Source organism: Chelon labrosus (genome assembly GCF_963514085.1).
Source record: "Chelon labrosus genome assembly, chromosome: 13".
NCBI lineage: Eukaryota > Metazoa > Chordata > Actinopteri > Mugiliformes > Mugilidae > Chelon > Chelon labrosus.
The window spans coordinates 24631330-24645676 of NC_140346.1; the positions used below are offsets into that span (position 1 = coordinate 24631330).

The window sequence follows — 14347 nt, forward strand, 5'->3', positions numbered from 1 at the left end:
ATGTAGTGTTGGTCTAGAAGGAGATTTCTGTCTTGTGGACTCGGTCTTTTGTGCAGAGGTGAAGGCAAACAGGAACATACTGTCAAAGGAACTGAACAGTTAGAAGTGGTACAGTGCAGGTAGCATATAACTTCCTCTACAGCTACTCCCTAATGGCAAAAAACGTTGATGCATGATGAACGTAGGGGGAGGATATCTTGCTGATAAAAAAAAAAGATGAGCAGTATCAAAAGAAATCAAATGCTTAGATATAAATTACTCTGCTATTTAGTATTTCCTGAAGTGTAAGATTTGGGTCGAATTGCATCTGTGAATCCCAGTCCCGAGTACAGTTGAGATCAGATAACATTATCTCTGTGAGATGATTCCTCTCCCACTCCTTTCCATATTGGATATTTGAGATGGCAGTGCTGAGGAAATATCTGTAAACCAGCACCCGCCATCTCATTTATTAGAGGCTTTATTATGGCAGGCAGCAACACTGAAGAGGGCTTTGCAATCTGGATTCAGTGCACAGATAAAAGTCTTCATTCTAAGTAATGTACCATTCGCTCACTCCCATTCTGTAACGCTGGCAATCTAAAAGATTTCAAATTGTTTGATGCTGATGTGCTCCCTGAACAAAATGAAACAATCTGGCCACTCATGTTCCTGTATGTGATGAACTGACTGATTTGTAGGCTAGGGAGATGCTGCATCTCTCCAAGGATTCACACCTTAGTGCTCCTGTTTCATAGACATATAATGAGGTGTATAATGAGATTAGCTGGTATCACTAATCTTTTAAGCTAATAAGCAGTTTTCTCAGTGTAAAAAGAAAAAGTGTGCTTTCTCACCTTGCTCGTCACCGTTTTTCCTTTTCAGTTGTTGTGTTACCTGCTTCCATCCTTTGAAATTGATTTGCAGACTGAAAGGGATTCACATTAATACCGCGCTCACATCCAGCTAAAAGCTCTAGAAGAGTCCAAGACAGCTTAACTTGAGTTGGCGCACCGGCTCGTCATTCACAAAAAAACAGAACTGCAGCATACATTGCACACTTGATTGAGGTTGTTTTGATTGTGCTTCGGTGATTACAGTTAAAATAGTTTTGAGTTTCATTACCTCAGGCTGCTGGGGCTGATGGATTTGCTGCTGTGTTTACTGCTTGTGTTGACACATTTCCACAATTTGTGACACCAAAGTGGAAATATCCAGAAAAGCCTCCCAGTACCTACCTGTAATTACCACTAGAATATATATATACGTATATACAGGAGCACTTTATTTATAGATAGCAGCTCGTAATCATAGCAAATCTGAGATGACAGAACGACTCATTAGTCACATCTATGTACTGACATGCATTTTTGATTATGATTTGCTTCCTTGTGATGGCTCTGTAAATTTTTCATGTCGCAGCACAGTTCACTGTTCTGCCTCGGTTACTGTTTATTTGCCCTCACAGATACGAATCTTTGCCCTCTTTGGTTCACGTCGGCGTTTTTCTTTGTAGATATGACAGCTACGGGCGCTTGACTAACATCACTTACCCCACGGGCCGAGTGAGCAGCTTCCGTACAGATGTCGACAGCTCGGTCCGCGTCCAGACGGAGGGCTCCAACAAAGAGGATATCACCGTCACCACCAACCTGTCAGCCTCTGGCACCTTCTACACGCTTATGCAGGGTGAGTGTCTTTTACTGAAGCTCAAAGGTGGAGCAGCTGAATTTGTATGGTATGCTGTGTCAGTGGAAGTTTTAACTTTGGTTTAACAGTGGAAACTTTACCTGTGTGGTTTTTATGTGTGAACATCATGAGCAGTATCTTTGTGCGTTATGTTTTGAACACACGTTTTCTGACCTGTGTATCAGGGATTGGCTCATGTTCCCAGTTTTGCTATCCAAATCTGAATTCCTACCCGACTGTGGTGAAGGTGCTGTGCTCTTCTGATTTGGGAAGCTGCGTAACTGCATGTAGGAAGCCCCAAGGCAAACTAGACAAAGGGAACTAGACAAAAAGTAGCTCGGAGGTCTCTGTGGACTTTAACTTTGGGATAGACCCCTTTGAGCTAGAGCTGCTTGGGATGGGAGCACAGACAAGCTCCCTCTGGCTCAGCCTGGTTCGGCTCAGCCTCACAGCCTCACTGTCGGCGTGTGGGATAACTAAAAGTTTTAACCAATGCAAAATGTTGTATTGTGAATTTGATATTATTGATCATTCACAGTGACCCAGATTTTTGTTTCTGGAGAGAGAACATAGCTATTGACTTTTTTTCAGATGTAATTTCTCAGTGCTTTGGGCAGCAGTGCAAATAAAATTATGATTATTATTATAACTCTATATGATATGGAGGCAGACGTCTCAGATACATATATCTCAAAACCTATGTAAGTAAAACCAAACGTACCAGCTCAAAAGACATCATGTCTGACCACTTACAAATTATAAAGCTTACGTACAGTAGTGTTTGTTTCTCCTCTGTTTCTTTATAACATGTGCAGTGCAGCTCCTATTTCCCAGAAATGAAACAAATATTGATTTTCTGTTGTAAAAATAAATCATAAAACACAATGCCTGTGGTCCATACAAGATCCCTCAGGTTTAAGAAATGACGCACGAGGAAAGCGTGCAGTTTTTCCAACACATTTAAGTATTTGGATCCTTGTTTTGGCCTGACCAGTGGATTCATTCTTCAGCTTTGGAGCTATTTTAGTTTTTAATAGGCTCCACCCACACACCTTACCACCTAACTTCTGATTAGTACCCGAGCGTCAAGTACCGTAAAGGCCGCCTTGTATGTGAGTTAATTCCTGAGCGAATTGGAGACGAATCAAAATCTGAAGACCTTAAGGTGCTCAAAAACTCAAAAAGCAATATGCAGCTACATATGTGCAGCAGTATGGCCTTCATCTAAAGAGTAATGCAAAGTTAGCAAAATTATGACTTTTAATTGAATGCTGTGGCCTTGTTTCATCAGTAAATAGGAAACATGTGTAACTTGAATATATGTTCTACATTTTGCCCCAAATTTCTCATGCTTGGTAAGAGTCCCAGTCTGAATACATCTACAGTATACTGTATGGCAATATTTAGCTGTAGTCATAGTGTCACCCGCTGCCGACACGGCGTTACACGTGGTGTGCTTTTACAGTCCCAGCTTAACAGGTTAAGTAGACCCACCTCAGATCTGGTTGGAAAGCCCTTAATAAACTGATAATGCTGCTGTATCCTGTGCAGCTTGTGAGATTTGGTCGCACGCTGTTGCCGCGGCGATGCAGCAGATTTCGACGCGTTGTTATGAAGTCATGTCCTGGAGATATACAGTATACATGGACGTGTTGAGTCGTCGTTATAGCAATTAGCCTCATGTGACACCCATCATATCATTCTACATGATGCAAAAAAACATGACATGTAATTAGTGGGTGTTTTCTAACGTCACATAATGGACACAGGCGATGTGCGAAACGAAACTCCGGCCCCGAAGACATCTACACGCCCAAGAGGGTGAGGGCTTGATCGCCAGAGCCCGCAGCTTTGATTTAGATACGAACGCATCCCCCACTCCTTGGGAATACTGTGTCGCTGCTGAGCTCCGTCTGAAACAGAAGATGACACTCTCTGGTTTCTCACTGTTGTTCAACTGAGTGGTCACCTCCATGTTGTGTGACCTTGTCTTAGACATCTGCCTGCGAGAGAAACCGGCGCCAGGAACTCTGCTGTTAATTAATTCACTATTGTCTGCTTTGTAAAGCCGGCAACTGGGTGATCACATAACACATGAATGCACTGCCTCTGAGATTCTTTTCTGGTCATCTGACTGGGTTTTTATCTTCTCCTCTGCAAGCTTCAATACAATTATGAAAAAATGATAACTTGTAGATTTAAAAGATTAAGGGCAGACTTGAATGCTCTTTAGTCGCAGCTCCAATCAGGTTTAAAGTTATCGCGAGGCTTTAAATCAAATATAAAAGCACCTAAAATTCAAACGTGCTATATATAGTCACTTGACATAGAAAAAAAGAGAGATGCCGGCCTCTTTGTACATACTAGCCTCTACGGAGAGAAATTATTACAGACCATGACAGCAAGGCAAGACAAATTTCTTCAACTGAGAATGGTGAGCCTTATCATGGCAGTCTGGTGTAGTGTTCCCATTATTTGTTTCATTTTAAGCTGACTGCAGCCTCCTTAAATGTCACTGTAGAGCAGATCCCTCCCCTGCTGAACTGTGTGCATGCATTAGTGTGAACTCCCCCGTTCAGCAGTATTTTCCAGCCTCGTCCAGTCTCAGGGGCCCCCTTTTGGTAGGGTCCGCCCCAGAGGTCTTTGGTCAACTCCTGAAGTGTCTGCATGATGGAGAGAGGTAAGGGCCAGTGCAAGGTCAGCCCTGCCTTCTCTGCCCATTCCTCTTGTCACAACAGCCCAACACACCCCGTGGTGCTTTGTGCAGAACAAAAAGATACAAAACCCTCATCCCACATGATGTTTATTGTCCTCTCGCCACAAAAAAGCATTCATCACAGCTACTTGAATATGGCACACGGACGCAAGGAAATTACAGTGTATGTTTGTGATTGTTTTTTCTGTTAAATGAACTGACTAAAGTAACGTTTGACAAACCATTAATTTCCCATTGTTCTTCTTGAGAATAATATCCATCCTGGTCCCTGTCAGGGTATTGACAGGAGGCACGAAGGAGGTATTCTCTGATGAATGTATATGAGATGCTCTGTGGAAACATTAGTCACTGGTCTGGAGCTGCAACACAGACTGTTGTCACCTAGGGACAGTAACAGACAGGCTCAGATTTATCCCCTGTGAATGAGTGTGCGTAACTGCATGTGCATGTGCATGCTTATTTCACCCTGCCTACTCGGTGGCCACAGTCAAGCCGGCAGCTTTGATAGTTTTCATTCCTCCATATCCTCCGGGCTGCTGCAACAGCTGTAAAACTTTACTTTACTGGCGCTGTGAAACCTCTCACTATTGATCTTTGTTGTCCCAGACCCAACATTACCGCAGTGGTTCAGTTAAATACTGCTGCTAAAGGCTTTCTTTTTGCTGAGAAGCCATTTTAAGTTATTATGTTTGTGTCTCACTGAGGTGAATATTAGATTTAGTACTCTTACATCAGCTACAAGAAGCTGTGTTTGTTTCTCCCTTTTCTAATCCTAATCATCATCATATCTACCCCCCATTCCTTCTGCGTATCCTCAGATCAAGTTCGGAATAGCTACTTCATCGGTTTGGATGGCTCTCTGCGTCTAGTTTTGGCCAACGGCATGGAGGTATCGCTGTACACTGAGCCCCACCTGCTGGCTGGTACGGTCAACCCCACGGTTAGCAAGAGGAACGTAAGCCTGGCTATCGACAACGGCCTCAACCTGGTGGAGTGGAGACAGAGGAAGGAGCAGGCTCGTGGCCAGGTCACTGTGTATGGACGCAGATTAAGGGTAAGCACGCCGCCTTGTTAAAAGTGAGTCATAGTTAAACACAGTTTGTTTTTTGTTCCTTTGGCCAACTGTTTGTTTCATTATTTTGATTTACTTCAGTTATTACAAAAGTTCCATTTATGTAGTAATGCTACTGCTCCAGATATTATCCCAGCTAAGCAGTAAAACTCTGTAATAATCTTAATACGAGGGGAAACAATATTTTTGGCTTGCTTGAAATAAAAATGGAGCAGCAGCTCTGGGTTCAGCCTGAACATGACCACTGTTTTGGTGTTACTCTATGCATAAAGCCCATCCAAACAGTTAGTTTACAGATCTTTTAATCTGCGCACCAAAGCTCAGATGTTTGCTATGCAAAGTATTTACGATAGGTTGGCTGCAGAAAATCACAGTGACACACCAGAGGAATTAAATAATAAATGAAGTTAACACTTTTAACTTTGATTTGTTTGAAATTGTGTGTAATTGCTGTAATAGGCCTTCAGTTGCATGGATGTGTTATCTTTAGCAGCACACACACACACACCAGTGCTGCGTGTCACATTTACTTAAGCCTGGTTTTGGTCTAAATGGGATCTAAGTAGACGGAATAAATTTTAATTAGTCCACACAAATTTTGATGAGTATATTCCCTAAAGTGAAATATGATCTTTGTTTTAAATAAAATTGCAATAAGAGACAGAATAAATGGCATCAACAAGATTACCTTGCACAGATAACACAGTTACACAGAGAACATCAACAGGTTCCTCTTCAAATTGTAATAAACACCCAGTGTTTGACCATAACCCAGCAGGAAGTAGAAGACCAGTACGAAGCGTGTCCTGACTGATGTGCATGCATTGCTTTTCTTGGCTTTCTGAAGCAAACACCAACTCTGGTTAAGTTGTCTTCCACGTTCTCTGGGAGGCAACACAGCTAATGGGGAGGTGCCACTTTGTCTGTCGTTGGCTGTTCATTTAATGGCCTTGTCGTCCCTTTTGGAAGTAAAAGCTACTAATGTATGTTACAGACAATGGCCCCGGGGGTGAGATAGGAAATGGGAGCAGCCTAATGGCAAGAGCAGAGGGGATGAGCAGAGCTGGAATCATTGAGCGACCTTGAGTGACATGTCAAGTGATATTACGTGGGTGGCTGGATGAGTGTGTGGCACCGCACGGTTGGGGACGGGGGGTCTTGAATACAGAACAGGGAGATGCAGGAGCAAGAGAAGCGAGAACTATGGAGCTCTGACTTCACAGATCCAGGTTGAGTCGTTTTGTGAGCACACATGAAAGCAGAGAAAAGCAAAAGTATTTAGACGGTTGTTGTTTGTGTCCCAGTTTGTGTGTGTGTGTGTGTTGCTTGTGCTGTGCTTTTCATGTCCCATGGCTAAACAGGTCACTGCTGGTCCTCAGTTTGCCCCTTCTTAAGTGGCTCCTCCCAGCCACCTACCTACAGCGTTTTATGATTTATGTTCCCTTAGCACATTAACATAGTTTCTTTCCAGCCTCCTCTTGGTTTGAGTAGTTTGCTAATGTACAGTAATGAGAGAACTCTTGTGGCTGCCACTCCACCTTCATCCTCTTCAAAATAGAATTAATAAGAGATTTGTGCATTTGCATCGTGGTATCCTCATAGTGGCTTATAATGTATGGCTGTTTGTTCAAAAGAGACACAAGGTGCAGCTTAAAGTCGCTGCTGTAGGACATTTTCCTTTAATTTCTAGGAGTCTTTGGTAATGCCTTGTATGAGGACCCTTTCTGTAAAGAGAGTAAACCTCTGCTGCTTGAAGCACAGCATTTCAGGAAATGCCAGATCAGGAGGGGTCTCTGTCTTTAATATCTTCTCTTTACAACATGACAAAAAGGCATGGTAATTATAGTGAAGTCTGCTAGCATTTGAAAGTGAAAGAGAAGATGGACCAGTCTGTTCCTAATTCCAGATCCTCTGAAGGACCCCAACCCCCTCAAAGAACACTCAGAGTGATTGAGCTCCTCCAAATGTCCATGGATATGTGCTTTTCATCATTCTGTTGGTTTTAGTTAAAAGTTATCCTCTAAATTAGGCATCACTGACATTAATTGCCTCCAGAGTAATTGTCCCTTCACAGATGAGAGACCTAAGCATACTTTTCTTTATGTGAGATTTAAAACGTGAGGTTTCTCAGCAAGCCTTGTGTGACCAGCTCTGTGACATGTGTCTGGAGAGTAGCCAGAAACAGCTTTGTAAGCACTTTAAGATGTTTTCAAGCCTTGCCAAGCCGTTCGCTGTGCCAAATGATAGCACACCTGAAGAGAAACCATGAAGTTTGATAAAAAAAATAATCATGAATGACATAAATAATGGAGAATTCGAGGGTAGATTATATTACAGCCAGAGACTTCTACAGCCCCATGTTTTTACATCTACCAGATGGTATTTAAAGCTATGGTTTGTATGGTGATTTGTTCTGACAGGCAATGATTTTATTTACCTCTGTAGCTTCTGCTTACAGAGGCTGTTGATCTTTCTGGTCGTAATATAGGAGCTACCCCCTAAAGCATTCACTCTCCAGAGCGGTGTCTTTCAGCTCTGACCACAGTCGAGCAAAAGGTCACTTTTGGTTTTCTGCCTCGGGCATTCGAAAGGTGTGTGTAACTTAAACAATGCTCTGAGTCACATGGGACAAGAACAGATTTTTTTTTCCTCCTTTCCAATTTTTGTAAATGGCTAAATAAAAACGAGTCATCTGGGCCTGGTAATTCTTTTCCGTAAGCAGTTAAAATGAATTTAATGATCAGTGTGACTCTAATGTTCCTGCATGAATAGGCGTACTCCCAGTAAGACTGCTGTATTTTTGCACAAACAAAGAAATGTGGTAATTCTTACAATTTCATTACTTCAATGGCTCCTGCAGTCCTGAGATAGAGCTCCACTGTTGTAATTAAAAGCCATGAAATGATGAATATAAAACAATCCCTTTGTGATTAAAGGTCGCCTTGTAAGGTCCAACCCTGGAAAAGAGTGCAGAAACTCTTTAAGTAATTTCTAACTTCCGTTCCCTCTTGGTGGCATTGCTATGGTCAGTTTAAATGTTTCTAACTCCCTGCTTCTTCCCCTGTAGGTTCATAACCGGAACTTGCTTTCATTGGATTTTGATCGAATCACCAGAACAGAAAAGGTCTATGATGATCACAGGAAGTTTACATTACGGATCCACTACGACCAGGCCGGTCGGCCAACTCTGTGGGCACCAAGCAGTCGCCTGAATGGCGTCAATGTCACCTACTCCTCTGGAGGGCATGTGGCAGGTATCCAAAGAGGCACCATGTCCGTTCGCATGGAGTACGACCAGAACGGCAGAATCATCTCCCAGATATTCGCTGATGGCAAATCTTGGAGCTACACCTATCTTGAGAAGGTACAGATTATTGGTGCTGCGGGAATGATTAAAGATAAAAATGTAATAAAAGATGGTAGGAACATGTTCGGATGAATTGTGGAGGTGTGTTTGTGTAAGAAACTTGACAGGGAATTTTAGACTTTAGTTGAAAGTTAACTTGTAATACTCTGTGTTTGTGCTGCATTATCAGGCTCCAGCATAGATATCAGGCAAAAATGTAATTAAAAGTGTCTGGTGCGCTGCAGACGTTATACTTTGTTACCACAGCCTGACAGCAAAGTTCAACCTGAAATAGCTCTGATGAAAAGAACGGAGTGAAATGTCACTTTCTACCCACTAATTGAAGGCAAGATTGTTTGGGAGAGGGTGAAGAGCTGTTATACTCTAGCTTAGACTTGTAATATGAAAATGCCAGCCATTCACTTTGTTAATAGTCTATAGTCAGTTTTTCAGCAGCCTCTAAGGGTTGAGATTAGACCTGTTGTGACAGTCTTACCACGGATTTAAAGGCCTCATTTACTGGTCTGAGACGGGCACGAGGGAAATTTTTTATGATTTGCTGAGTTGTGAAAGTTCCTTCATACTGCGTGGATCAAAAGATCGTACAAATAAGAAATGAGAAGCAGCTTGTTTGTGAAATCATTTCCTATGGAGATTTTAATGTCAGAGTAATATCAACAACTCCCCTTACATGATGGAAATTAGATTTGGTCTGACTCAGACTTGTACGAATAATATGTCATTGCTTCTTACAGTTTTATGGTGTACCATAAGAGAACGTTCCAATGTCGTCCATATTCCCAACATATACTTATATATAGTGCACAGCATTTACATACAGAATAGATATTTTAATTAAAAAGTAGTATAAGCCCCGCGACCCTTAACAGGAATAAGTGGGTACAGAAGATGAATGAATGAAAGTGGTATAAGTAGTTATCAGACATTTAATCTTAAAGTTAAATCTTAATTCACAGAATATTTTAAGTATATTGTCTTCAGACTGGATCAAAATTACACCGTCTACTCTTTTCTTTACAGTCCATGGTCCTGCTGCTCTACAGCCAGAGGCAGTATATCTTTGAATTTGACAAAAATGATCGCCTCTCCTCTGTGACTATGCCCAACGTAGCCCGTCAAACCCTAGAGACCTCCCGCTCCATTGGCTACTACAGAAACACCTACCAGCCTCCCGAAGGCAACGCATCAGTGCTCCAGGACTACAGCGAGGACGGCCAGCTGCTGCAGACCACCTACCTCGGCACAGGTCGCAGGATCATCTACAAATACGGAAAGCTCGCCAAGCTGCTGGAGATTCTCTACGACACCACGCGCATTGGTTTCTCCTATGATGAGGTGGCGGGCATGCTGAAGACTGTGAACCTGCAGAGTGAGGGCTTCACCTGCACCATCCGCTACCGTCAAATTGGCCCTCTGATTGACAGGCAGATTTTCAGATTCAGCGAAGAGGGCATGGTCAACGCCAGATTTGACTACGTCTACGACAACAGCTTCCGTGTCACCAGCATGCAGGCTGTCATCAATGAAACACCACTGCCTATCGACTTATATCGCTATGATGATGTGTCCGGCAAAACAGAGCAGTTTGGCAAATTTGGAGTAATCTATTATGACATAAATCAAATTATAACCACAGCAGTGATGACCCACACCAAACACTTTGACGCTTATGGCCGAGTGAAGGAGGTCCAGTATGAGATCTTTCGCTCGCTCATGTACTGGATGATGGTGCAGTATGACAATATGGGGCGAGTGGTGGCCAAGGAGCTAAAGGTTGGGCCTTACGCCAACACCACACGCTACACATATGAGTATGATGCTGATGGTCAACTCCAGGTTGTCTCCATCAATGACAAGCCTCTGTGGAGGTACAGCTACGACCTAAACGGCAACTTGCACCTCCTCAGCCCGGGTAACAGCGCACGCCTCACACCTCTGCGCTACGATATCAGAGACCGCATTACTTGCTTGGGAGACGTCCAGTATCGAATGGATGAGGACGGTTTTCTTAAGCAGCGAGGGAATGTCTACTTTGAGTATAACTCAGCTGGCTTGCTGATTAAAGTGTACAACAAAGTCAGCAATTGGAGCATCAAATATCGTTATGATGGCCTGGGCCGGAGGGTGTCCAGCAGAAGCAGCGCAGGCCACCACCTGCAGTTCTTCTATGCTGATTTATCCAGCCCCACTCGGGTCACCCATATGTACAATCACTCCAGCTCTGAAATCACTTCACTCTATTATGACCTTCAAGGACACCTGTTTGCCATGGAGCTAAGCAGCGGGGATGAGTTTTATGTGGCCTGTGATAACATAGGCACCCCTCTGGCTGTGTTCAGTGGTTCAGGACTCATGATCAAGCAGGTCCTCCATACGGCGTTCGGAGAGGTTTACCTCGACACCAACCCCAACTTCCAGCTCATAATCGGCTACCAGGGAGGACTGTATGAGCCTCTTAGCAAACTGGTCCACATGGGCAGACGAGATTACGATGTCCTCGTCGGCCGCTGGACAACACCTGACCACGAGATCTGGAAACGTCTCAACAGCAACCACATTGTGCCCTTCAACTTGTACATGTTCAAGAATAACAATCCTCTGAGCAATAATGAGGAGATAAAGTGCTACATGACAGGTAAGTCATCTCTCTGCGTTTTACAAAGTTTTAATGAAATGACTAATTTTTAAAAGGAGCTCTCCTCTATGCTGAATTGCACAAAATAAAAAAGTATCAAAACATTTATGGAGACCACAGCTGTCATCAGAGTCACTAAGTTCTACAGTTGTATTTCCAGGCAGTTTGTATTTTACAGAAGTAGGTCGCGTTCTCAAAGGTAAAATAAAATGAAAATGATCTCACAATTATGGCTGAAAATTTGATAATTACGTTACGTTAACATCTTACAAGACAACTATCATAATACAAAAATGTAAAGATGGCTTTTATCAGTAAACAGAGGCATTCTGGCATCAGTAATTTAATAAACTTTTATTTATCCTGCGGTTGGTAACAGCAGAGTGCAATTTCTCAGCTAAATATTTATTTTATGTTCAGTTTTATAATATTCCATAAACATCATTTATGTGAACAGATCAACAGATCAGTGTTTTTCTTGTTGAAGTAACTGTATCTTGTGTGTTTACTGAGTTCCACTAAAGCAAACAATAATGCATATTACTTCTATATGTTTTGGAAAAACCCATCCTAGAAATCCCCAAATCTTAACGTTGATCCCTTGTGAAACAGCTGTCGCTTTGAGCTGGTTCAGATGTTTCTGTCTGCTTTGGTGTGTGTTGTTTTTTTTATTTCAAACATCAAGCCACAATTGAAAAAAAAAAGGTCCAGCCAAAATTAAATTAAAAAGCAACAGGCTTGGTGGGTTTTAAGAGCGTCCTCGCTGGGACACTGAGGTTGTGTGCGTGTGTGCTTGTGGCCAGTGGCTATCATTTTAAAAGTGCTCGAAGGGAACAATGCCGTATCGTAAAGCCCTCTCTGTTGTTGAACACTCAGGTCCCTTCCCAGAAATATTCTGTGTTCTTTGAGGTAGGGAGGAGGTAAATGGCAGTGAAAGCACCCCAGCGGAGAACAAGAGCACAATGGAACCATAGAAACCATGGCCAGGGCCGGTTGTATCAATCTCTTTAGCTGGAAGCAAAACAACATTGTTAAGGATACTCAGTGAACACTTTGTGGTTAAACCAGTCGGCTTCAGCTGGATCTCATTCATAAAGAGTTGATTTAATTTATTCTGCATTGTATTTACTCAGTTATGTTGGCTGTGAAATAATATTTTTTTATTCTTTATTCGTTTACCTGTAGACAACACTGTGAGGGAATATAGTAAATTTTTGTTCAGGTTGAATTTAGTTTTCTCCTTCTGTCTGTGCAGCAAAGCCATTTAACTGCCAGCCAGATGGAAAGGCGTTCAGCTTCACAGTCCACCATTAGGGGCTGACTGGCATTTGAATGCTAAACAGACTGTTAGATAGATATACTGTACTGGGTCTACCTCAATTGTGATTGATGGCGCTGACATTCACATTCCTTTCCCTAAATTACCAGGGTCCTTTCATTGTCCTCAAACAAATTCTTATTTAAAAAAGCTTTGTCAGGTGCCACAATGTGGCAGTGCCAGTCTGTGACAAACTTGCCCCCCGAAGTGTCACAGCAATGATTCTGCTGTCCATAACAAACACACTGAAAGGAGCAGAAAACAAACGGCTCAGATTTAACAGACTTTGCTTCCAGTCTTGGCTGCAGCCGTCTTTGTTATACTCAGAATTAATGACAACTTATTACAACGGCTGGCAGCAGCACCTAAACCTACAGTGTTGGTGGCTGGTATTAAATGAACCACTTTATCATGATTGCGTGGATTTGCATTTCAGACGTGTCACTTTCCTCTCTTTCAGCCTCTCATTAGAAAAAAAAAATAAATGTTCCAGAAGAACCCGCTGAGTCTTCAAAATATCTTGTCTTGAAGTCTCACATGCCTTGAAATGACATGAAATTAAAGTATATAATTATCAGCGCAGCAGCAGATGTCACTTGCCGTTTGCAGGACCCAGCTGTGTGTCATTAGTGCTGCACCTGTAGGAGTGGACATGAATCATCCACACCATCTCAAGTGTTTAGCATAGCTTGTCCCATTTCATAAACAAATCAAGTGCTCAGTCTGAGTGAGCAGCATTTCAAGGAGACGGCCACTTGACCGCAGAATGACAACTGTTCAGATTTAACAAATTAATTCTCGCGTGCTTTATGGTTCCTCTGTAGCCAGAAATGATTGTATATGTTAATGTCCATCGTTGTTTCATTCATATGACCTCTCCTCTGCAGATGTGAACAGCTGGTTGGTGACATTCGGCTTCCAGCTCTACAATGTCATCCCCGGCTACCGCAAACCAAACACAGAAGCCATGGAGCCATCCTACGAGTTAGTCCGCACCCAGATCAAGACACAGGAGTGGGATAGCACCAAGGTAGCCACTCTCACCTATCCCGCCTTTCATCTTGCCACAGATCACTTTCTGCTTTTCCCCCCTCTCACTTCCAACATCATTAGCAAATAGGCCTGCTCTGTGTTGCCAGACTCCCAGAGGAGCAGCCAGCTATCAGGCCAAAACATGGCCCGGTGAGCCAGGTCTCAGCCCTTAGTCCTCCTCTTGTGGAATGGGGTCTAGCTAAACAGCTCTTGTAATTGTCCTGCCATTAGGGAAATTCACTCTCCATTCCCCCCACCACTAGCCATTGATTTCATCTCGGTTTTACACTGTTAGCCAAGGTCTGAGGAGTAGTAGACATGCTCTGATTCTCGCTTTTATCAGCCCTTTTAAGTTGCCTCCAACTCAGCTGAATTATTGAAGAGGCCATTGTTGTTTTCCTGGGTTTGGTTACGGCTAGACTAGTGAATGCCCCCCATCAAGAGGGCAGATTCATGTTTCATCACACTCTGGCTGCCACCTTAATATAGTAGGTATTTGTTGGTTTAAAAATCTGTCCCCATCTATTGTTAAGCCTGAA

At 42.8% G+C, this 14347-nt stretch overlaps 1 protein-coding gene across 2 annotated transcripts in view; it reads left to right on the plus strand.

The window, feature by feature from the left end:
* Positions 1–14347, plus strand: part of tenm4 (teneurin transmembrane protein 4) — a gene marked incomplete at its 5' end in the record, with an annotated part of 105299 nt that overhangs the window by 87003 nt on the left and 3949 nt on the right. For both annotated transcript variants that reach the window (XM_084558989.1, XM_084558990.1), the window contains 5 exons: positions 1496–1668; positions 5203–5438; positions 8524–8820; positions 9844–11458; positions 13664–13806. In XM_084558989.1, coding sequence (XP_084415115.1) covers positions 1496–1668; positions 5203–5438; positions 8524–8820; positions 9844–11458; positions 13664–13806 — 2464 coding nt within the window. The remainder of the gene's footprint in view (positions 1–1495; positions 1669–5202; positions 5439–8523; positions 8821–9843; positions 11459–13663; positions 13807–14347) is intronic.